A 10,361-nucleotide genomic window follows, 5' to 3' on the forward strand; every position below is an offset into this window, starting at 1 on the left:
ATAAAATTAATAACTTTATAATGTAAAAGTTCAAAGATATTTTGAATAAATGAAGTGTATAAAATATCTGACGAAAAAATATGTCATCTGCATGTCATTCCAATCGGTATCCGGTGATCGATACATATGTAAACTACCGTTGGGGTTACATGGAACAGCCATCACAATGACCTAAATCATCTCTCTATAGTAGAAACGATCATTGGATATTCTTAGCTGTTAGTAGAATAGAAATAAAGTTTTTGTTTTCGTGAATGTTGCAGAATAGCCTCCTCCATCTCAAAATGTTGTTTGAAATGTTGTTTGAAATATATAAGCTTCGGCTAACAACTCAGGTTTTATTTTTCAAATCAACATTTCTCGATTTCGGAGATTATTCTTCAACATTCATGAAAAACTTGTACTGGTCCTTAAATAACACTGTTAATCACACATATTGCCCATATAAACAATAAAACCAGTATTGTGTTATTCAATGTAAAACACATACTACAGTGCATCATTGTGAAAAACTTCCTTATTACTAACGGAAATACTAAAGGAAATAAATGTGCAGTCTCAACTTTGAGCCTACCAACAACTCGACAATTCCAAAAATAACCTTGCAAGAAGGACAAAACATGACCCCAAAAGATGTGTGCATGCTACGAAATGACTTTTCATGTAAATTTCATGTTAATTCACTGTTTTAATTTGACAATGAAAAATATTTCACTTGCGATGAAGTATCTAGGTCATAATCCTGAATATACAACAGTACATATAAAAGCCCTGTGTTTATTCATCTTACCATCAAAATATATCAACCAAAATATATTAAGACTGGCTTTTCAAACTTCTTTCACACAATGGTATCATTAGAGGACAACTTAGTGGCTGGACAGGGAAGTGAACTTAAGACCCATGTATATCAGGAGTTCTACTACAGAACAATGATGAAGATAAACCATGGCATAAAAACACTGACGAAAAAACAAATAAACAAGATTGAGCAATTCCTGCTAAACACTAACCAACAAACTTGCTCATCCTAATTCTTATGAGTAATCAAATCATAACGGGTTAAAATCCCCGCATGTTGGATCATTTCTCCCATCTGTAAATTTTTCAACTTCCTGCATGTTACTTTTAATCCAAATGCAGATTTAACTGCTTCTAGCTATGCCATTTAACCCCACCAATATACCTGGGCAGCATATATCCTGAGGCAAAAGAAGTCTAGAGCTTATCTAGCTACGTTCAGCAAAGACAATAAATTATTACATTAATTCATTTGTGGTTTATTTTTATAATATATTTTTTTTTTACCATATTTTTTTTTATTTTATAGTTTTACATTTTTCATCATATTTTTTTTAACAAAGCCCAAATAAATACGTCTGTATGAGTATCTAATTTGTAAAAATGTGGTAAAGTGGACTAGGCGTCTTTTACATATCCTATACAGTCACAGCTATCATACAGCTTTCTGGGAATCATTAATTTTTGGTTTTGCTAAGATTTTTGAAAAGACAATGACACCGAAAAGAAGGAAAATGACCTTCAAAATAGACATCATTATAAGACATCTCCTACTACCAGTAATCTAGAAAAGAGTGAGGATAACATTGAGTTTAAATAAAGTAGGAAGTAGGGACCCACCAAAGCACTGTACAGAGCCTGTATTGTCTTAAAGGTGTCTTATTCTGCAAGTCTACAACCAATAGCAATTGAACAAATTTCACACTGTTCAGTCTTAAAAGCAACCAATCCCTTGGGAAGAGAAAAAGGAAGGAATCCACTCTTACAGAGAACTTCAACTTTTTTCCCCCAACAATTCTACCGTAATTGCTTTTAAACATGTGTATTGTTAGAAGTTGCAGTCAAAATTTCATTTGGAGAAAAATCACACCATAAGAAAAAAAAACCCCGTCTGACCATTATGTTTCTCTTTTTCCATCAGTAACGTAATTATTTACATATATTTTAAAACTCAATATACTCCAAAGAATTGAGTGCCTAATAACTTCATTACAGAGAGGAAAGAAATCAGCATCACCAGTTCTAACCAATTACCCAAGGGTCAAACAAAACCTTAATAACAAGTGACAAAAGTGAGATTGCTTCTGAAGTGAATAGAAATGAAACGTCGAGTCAAATGGAGACTTCTTTCCACACTTATGCTCAAAACTCCATGAGAGAGAGAGAGAGAGAGAGAGAGAGAGAGAGAGATTCCAATTTCAAGCCTTTTCTAAAATATGAAGACAGTTTATTACAAAGATTAACCCTTGCCCTTATTTGTTCAAGGTAAGCAAAAAAGGACTAACTGGCGAATAGCTTAATGCCCTGCATCCGTCAATGCAAAGTAATATTTCTTTCCCCTTTTCCCCCCTGAAAAGTACATCTGTTTTGCAGACTGTGTACTGATAGGTATCTTGTCATAGATGAGTGCAGACACATATGCCAGAGAGATGATATCCCTTTGAGAAGAAGAAAAAAAATGCTTGGCCAAGATATCCATGGTGGCATGCAGGTAACAGGAATCTAGAAATTCTATCTGCATGCTATGTAAATCACAGGAATCGAGATATTCTATTTGCTATGCAAATCTGCAGCCAAGGACAAGAACATGTTTTTTGGGATTTTTTTTCTCTAAAAAAAAAAATCAGTTGAATATCTGTCTAAAAATTTAAGAACTTCTCTTCTCAGAAAACCTTGACCTTAAAATCAAGTGACAAGGTCAGGTGAATATTTCTTTATACGGGTTTTTTCTCGTCCATACAAATTCTGTCAGAAAATAATAAGTAGAGCCTATGAAAATAAGTTTTTCCTCAGCTCTTCAAATGTGATTTGTTGAACTGTCAATTCAGAATTTTGAACAGAAGCAGCTCTTGAAACCTCAAAGGAGATGTGAAGTTACTGGCCACCTGCATCATATCAGAACCATGACAGAGTTTGCATTCACAACATAAAGTTTAGATGTAGATACGAAATAAAAAAAAATTCTGAGAAATTCAACAGAATGTTTCCGTTCCAAGAATTCTTCAGTTCTGGAGCCACTAGGAGACATAGAAATATGTACTTACATCAGAGTCAGGACCCTTGTCTGCCCCAGGACAGGAAAAGGAGACAAATTCATGACACCTTTTGTGTACCACGAAACTGCAAACTGCAAGAAAAAAGAGGCAAGTTGATGTTACCGTCAATCCTGATATACATATGCATTTAATAAAAAAAAATTCATTTATCTTCATTTTCTCATCCTTGTTAGACATAAAGACTTTATTTGAAATTTATTTCTGACCATGTTCCATAAATAGTAGATACATGTTACAACTGCCCGTTTTACGACATTGTTTTTCTTCCTATAACAGTCATGATCTTTTACTTGTCCTTGACATTGCACAGGCACTCGCTCACCTATGGGCAAATATTGATGGTTTCACCTTTTCCTATCAAACATCAGAATATCAACAAATTTCTACATCTCTCTCAATACCTGAAGTCCATTGCAGAAATGGTTTATGACAAATTATGCCGGCATCTAAAGCACCAAAAATCACCAATTTCAAACTTCATAATCATTTCTTCAAAACAGCTCTTCCTTTTCTCTCTTTCTCTCTCATATTATAGGTAATATTTCTCCTCAATCAGAAATATAATTAATTGTAAATCAATGGAGGTCTCAAAAACAACAACCACTAGTTCTCTCATCATATTTGCAGAAACACACCTCAGAAGGCAATCCAGTTCACCAATTAATTGTCTCCAATCATTCAACAAATATTACCCAAAATTGTGAGCATTCTATGCTTTTTTTCTTTCAGACATGTGAGAAAATAAGAAAAGTAAAAGAAAAAAGAACACTACAAGAAATTTTGAAATCAATACTGACAAGTCAAATCTGCTTGCAATTGCTGTCTTGGTCTATAATGATGGCAGTTTCAGATTGAATGTCAAAAGCAAAGCTTAATTTTGTGCTGTCCACTTTACTAGTTAGCTCGCTTTGTTTTTCCATTTTTCTGTCACAGACAAATGTTTAGCGGATTCTAAAGTGACTTTCCTCCTGGCATAAGGACCACTCCTTTGAGAGCAACTATTTGAATTTTGTTATGGTATTTGCAACAAGAAAACACACCAGTTTGAACTGTCTCTCTTTACCAGAATGCGTACTTTCAAATACAGTTGAACTTCGATATCTCGAACACCGATATCTCAAATACAATGGATATGTCGAAGTGATTTGTTAGTACCAACCACTTATTTTTTAAGTATTTTATCCTCAATATCTCGAATACTCTGATTTCTCGAAGTTTTTAAATAGTCCCACCTAGTTTCGATATAACGAAGTTTGACTGTATATTTCTTCAATCTATTTGTTCAAACCATAACAATAACATATTCTATGCTAAACCAACCATTTGAAAGACTCAGCCAATATCTTGTATAGCAATCAATAGTGCACAGTCTTTTTTAAAATCATTTTTCCTTGAAACTTTATAACAGACAATATCAAAGTGCCCTCTTTTATCAATCAAGTAAAACATTATTTTTTCTTACATAAAAAATACCAATTCCTAAGGCATACTACATAATATGCTTGAAACTAAATGTATTAGAATTTCAAAGATCCATGACAATTAACAAAGTCCTCTAGGAGAGATCTCCAGCTCACATTGAAAAAATAACCCCCTCATTTACCAATATAATCTGAGATAATTTGATTACCTTCTGATACAAAGAGCAGCTGTGTCAGTTGTGTCTGTATTAAAAATGATACTGGTTATTTCTCTTAGATGATGGAAAGATTACCAAAAAACAAGCTCTATGTCATCACAGAACAAGCTATTAGCAAACAACTAAAAGTCCTCATCTTTAACTATAGTAATACTCATCAGCTTTGGAAACAAGAAGGGGCAAGAGCATTGACACCTCTCTCTCTCTCTCTCTCTCTCTCTCTCTCTGTCTCTCCCCCCTCTCTCTCTCTCTCTCTCTCTCTCTCTCTCTCTCTCTCTCTCTCTCTCTCTCTCTCTCATACCTGAATTATTTTTATGTAGATTAAACCTGAATAATTGAAAATCATTCTTCTTTTATATCATTTAATCTCATAATATGCAAATCAAATTTTGTATTATTTACAGGGTTTTTGCACGATTTTAAGCTGGCTATGAAATTCTTATTCACCTTTTCTTGATAAGAAGAATATAATTAGAATATTTATTACTTCCACTAATTTCCTGTAACATTAATTTCATTTCGTCCATGAACCATAACGGCTGATAAAATAGTGTAGGAAAAGTGAGATTGAAATGCGGTCTCAAAACACCAGTAAAAATAGGTAATTTCTATAGATTTAAAAGAATGATTGACAACAATTTCTGAGGACATATTTTATGTAGAGCTAATATGAAACCTGCTCTACTCTGAATTGTAGGTTTCAATCCTTTAGACATTTAAAATTATTAATGTTTTTTCAGAAGGGGATCTTTTTTCTGTTCCATAAACATTTTATTTTTCTGAAAAACAATTGACAAACATCTCTTAAACATATGCAGTTGTTGACAACATCTTTTTTTTCTTAATGTAACCATCTCATTTAAGTCACATTGAATCAAATATGTGCAGGGTATAGGTATTATCAAATTTTACTGCAACACTTAAAGATGGAATATAGAAATAAAGCATGAAGCTATGTATTACATATTAATTATCATTTTGTGTGTGTGTGTGTGTGGAGGGGGGGGGGGGGGGTATTTTAATGCACACTACAGGTATATCAAACATGGGCTCATTCTCCCACACGTGTCAAAAAGAACACCCTCACAGGAGACAGCATAATTTTCAGAAAACACTGGAATTGCCTGATATACAAGATATGATATTTGCCACATTCAAACAGCACAGTCAAATTTACTACACTTTTATCTATCTTGCTTCCCTTTTCAAATTGTGAGGTTTTATAAACATGGATGTTGACACTTAGCGACTACACACAGAGATCTGTGTTCTGGATTTCCTATTTTTCCTTCCTGGATTTTAGCGTATCAGTAGCAACTTCATCAAAGCTTACTCTGAAGCCTTTCACAGTTAAAATAATACAGCCCTTGCTTAAAAAAAAATAATTCGCAACCTCCACCCTCCCACCAGGTGACCCTCTATCTTGTTTCTATGATCTCTCTCTCTCTCTCTCTCTCTCTCTCTCTTTCTCTCTCTCATATGAATGAACTGGAATCCTAAGAAGTACTGTCATTATGAAACAATAACTCTTTGTTCTCTTGTTCATCAGTACATCAGCAAAGTAATGCACCAAGTCAATACCAGTTTTAATAGAATATTGTAAATATCAGTATCAGAATGCCTCCCATCTGACACAGAATTTCACTTGCCATCCCTCCCCATAAAGATCAAGATAGCACTGGGAATATATGGGGTATACATATCACTGTTTACCAACATTTAGCCTCGTAAACTGTTTAAATTGAGGTGATAGCGCTGAGAGAAGAATTCCAGACATCCAGACTATAGAAAGAGTATTATTGCAATGTCATCTTTCCCCAAAACACAAAACCAGCAAATACATCATACATACTTAGGAGCTGACACGAGACAATTGTTACGAGTTACAACATTTTGTCCTGCAGCTAATCAGCTATTACACTGATTACTACTGTTTAACGAGTTTGGCGTGTCACTGGTGCTTTATTAATTATTAATTGACCTGTGAATGCGTATCGGAATATAGCTGCACCATGATTGCTACTTTTCACCTATATACCTATGTAATAGCAGCTTTTTATTACTTTCAGTACAACAAAACACTATGTGCTCATGACATCAGACCCTTCCCCTGTGTTTTTCCATTGGCAAGAAGTTTAATGAATGACGCACCTGATATAAAAAAAAAACACCAAGGGAGAATTCACCACAATATGTCTTATTTATTATTGTCCCAAACACATTCAGACAATGAAATATACAGGAAACAAATAAAGCCTGCGTGATCTAGGACCCAGAATTTCTTCTACTTATCGCAAGATGCCCATTTAATGCATTCCTATCTTTTTTAACATACTTCCACATTCATGATAAAATATTCAGTGCTGCAACAACAGCATATTTTCCTTTTTGATAAGTTGAAAGATAATATTATTAAAAAATTTGAACAAGATAACATTTTTAATCAAAGGCATTCAATAATTGTATCAAATGGTATAATTATTTAATCTGTGCCAAGAGTGAGTGGGTCATTGAGAAAAAAATTGTACTCAAATGCAAAGGTTACATTCCTCAATGTAACAATAATCAGGCTATGTCAAAATTTGAAAGCCATGTTCCATCAATTATTACATAAAAAGAGAGAGAGAGACATTCTTTTCTATCTCAACCACTTCTCACAGAGAAAATTTAAATTTTATAGAAATGACAGGGATTAAACTATATCTCCTTACACAGTTCCCTAATTAAATAAAACTATTTCAATTCAGTTGGTGACAAATCACAAGGAGAACCATTTCAATATCTTTTTTTTATTTTCTAAGATACTATTATCTGATTTAGAATCTTGACACATAAACGTGGGCTTTAAAATGACAAAATTACAATACTAGTTGGACATGGTTTTTAAACAGATGAGTCTAAGAAGAATGAGAAGACATTTAAAAGCAACAAAAATAGAATTGAATTCCACGAACTATGTGGGTGTGTGTGCGAGAATGCTCATTCACTACTGCATCAATTTATATTATCATGGTGACATCTGTCTACAATTTTATTTTCTCATTTGGGGGAATTAAGTGTCTTTTCATATGTTATACAATCATGATAGTATTTTCTTAAAATCTGACACAATGAAAAAAAATTACAGTCATTGCCAACCCTCCCTTTGCTGTGTTTGACAGCACAGAAGAGTTACTCCCCTTGAAAACACAGTGCTCTCTTTTATATTCCAATGTAAACACTGGTGGTTTGTACTGCCGAGAGAAATATGTGCAGCTTATTAAGACTGCAAAACTATGTGTTCTAATTTGAAGCAAAATAATTTGAATCTTTATCTTTGATCTTTTAGAACCAGGGGGTACGAAACAATATTAAGATGCAAATCCCAACTCGCGTGAAAACTCGAATGTTTTGTATGAAATGCAAAATCTCTTACCTTGACACTGAAATCCTTGCTTTCCAAATCCCCTAGAAGAGAAAAAAAACACAACTATACGACTGCTTTATAAAATCATAAATGAAATTTGTCATGAAACTCAACCTTAGGTAAAGCTGTCAACGCGAACTTGCACTCCCGCAAAAAAGTGATGCCAAATATTCACATACCAAATAAAATCCTTGCAGTGGCTACAGAATGTCGGCTGCTTAAAAAACCTGGGAACAAATTTGTGGTTTTTCACTTCAAAAACATTTTTTTGTCTTAAAGCTCCCCGCCTGTGCACACCTTTCGATACTGCCTCTTCCCCGTTATCAGCCATTTTGACTGAAAGCTCTAGTGTGTCAGATTGCTTGAGATCGCTTGATGCGGGGCCGCGCACGACATCGAACAAATGTTATTTTTTTTATGCATGAGTGCGTTTCCAAAAATGGAAAAGCTACACACGCGGTCAGCACTTGACATTTGGTATATGCGCGGATCCAAACACTATTGTATATTTATTCGCTTTTTGTGGATTTAATTAAAGTCCCTTTCGCTTTATTAATCTTCTTCATGGATTTAACATTACATATTTTAGAAAAATGGGGGGAGGAGGGTATGAATGAATATTTATAAAAACTAAATTACCACTGATAGTTTAAAAAATTAAAAACAAGAAAGAATGAATTCATTGTAAAAGACAATTTATGTCACTTTCATATTTAATAAAAAAAAAAAAATGAAGTGCTTAGGACCCCCTCCCCTCCCCCCCCCCCCCAAAAAAAACCCCAAAAAACATTGTCCTTTTTAATTTTAAAAGTAAAAATGCAGGTTGTAACAATTTTAAGTACTTGTTCCAGTATGGTACATACATGTAAAATTTCAAGTAAATTGTTGCTTGTTCTTGAACGAGAATGACAACTTAATTGTGCCTGTCTACTACCCATGCATGCAATAGATCAACTAAATTAAAATGTGATTATTTCTATTTAGTAAATAAGTAAAGGATACAATAAGATTCAAGTAAACCAACTTAAATTTGTGTGAAATAAAAAAATGTCTACTAGAAAATTTCTATTCTAAAATTGTTTATGACAAACATTCCACGTCTAATAAAATTGTTCTGATATTGGACCACCTACTAGGATAATAATTAAGTTTCTGTTTGCTATTACCTTGACTTTTGATCTACCGGAAAAACTTGGTTTAATGTCACTGCACACCCCTTAGACACACTCTTTTGGGTGAAGTCTAAACCAGATTGGCCAAAAATAAAAATTATGGTTTGGATATTGGTTTCCATAGATTTGATATGACCTTCGCCTTTGACCTAGAAACTTTGTTCAAGGTCACTGCACACTTTTTACCCAAAGACACTCTGAAGGTGAGGTAGAGGTTCAGAAATATTAACATAACTGTGTTTTCATATTTACATTAAATAAATGCAACTGTCAAACATTACACGCATGTAGTAATCATTGTGTCGTCATCAAAAATTCACGTAGAAATAAACTTTTTGCTATTCTGAAGTTTCATAAAGGGAAATACACTTGCAAATGTAAATATTTATCATTATACTATAAGGTAAACTTTAATTAGAGAAACAAGGCCTGTGTACCAAATGCAATATGGCTCTTAGTCAAAATATCATTTCCCCCTTTATCTAAAATTTTTTTGTTTTACTTTTGCTTTATTGATCTTGCTGTCAAAATCAATACATGTGAAACGACTATGAGGTTACTCTGACCAAGGAGTGGAGGAAGAGACAAAGTTCATATAGGAGAGTGAATGATATATGTAAGGACCTTGTGTTAATAACATATTATCAATACCAAGCATGCTTTTGTAATATATTCAAGTGGACAAGAGGGGTCACTAAAATTGATCCACTTTACTCAAAATGCATCCACTATTACAACCACCAGAACTATTTTCCATAGAGTTACATGTCCACAATTATTCTGAATAATCTTGGTAAAATAACCATCAAAAATATCAAGTAACTTTTAATGGTACTCCAAAACTTTAAAGCATTTACCTAACAAGCAGAACATGTGTATGTATTTTTTTTTAAATCCAGCTTTACTACAAATGTACTACTTCACTTTAACCCTGCATTACTTTTATAGTGAAATACATGAACTTGGACTCACTTGCCCCAAAATGCATCTTCTAGCGACAATTGTAATCTCTCTTTTCAAGAAATTTCAACACAAGAAAAACCAAAAGATCCTTGTTCAGTTGTTAA

General features: G+C 33.6%; 1 protein-coding gene across 3 annotated transcripts in view; it reads right to left on the minus strand.

Moving 5' to 3' along the window:
• LOC128164592 (calcium-dependent protein kinase C-like) overlaps positions 1-8,519 on the minus strand; it is a 60,650-nt gene extending 52,131 nt beyond the window's left edge. For 2 of the 3 annotated variants that reach the window (XM_052828524.1, XM_052828523.1), the window contains exons 1-3: positions 8,302-8,519; positions 8,132-8,163; positions 3,066-3,148 (exon numbers count right to left, since the gene is read on the minus strand). In XM_052828524.1, coding sequence (XP_052684484.1) covers positions 3,066-3,148; positions 8,132-8,163; positions 8,302-8,453 — 267 coding nt within the window. In that variant the 5' untranslated portion in view covers positions 8,454-8,519. The remainder of the gene's footprint in view (positions 1-3,065; positions 3,149-8,131; positions 8,164-8,301) is intronic. The other variant, XM_052828522.1, reaches the window with a different exon arrangement.
• Positions 8,520-10,361: the final 1,842 nt, after the last annotated feature.

Source organism: Crassostrea angulata, chromosome 10, assembly GCF_025612915.1.
Source record: "Crassostrea angulata isolate pt1a10 chromosome 10, ASM2561291v2, whole genome shotgun sequence".
NCBI lineage: Eukaryota > Metazoa > Mollusca > Bivalvia > Ostreida > Ostreidae > Magallana > Magallana angulata.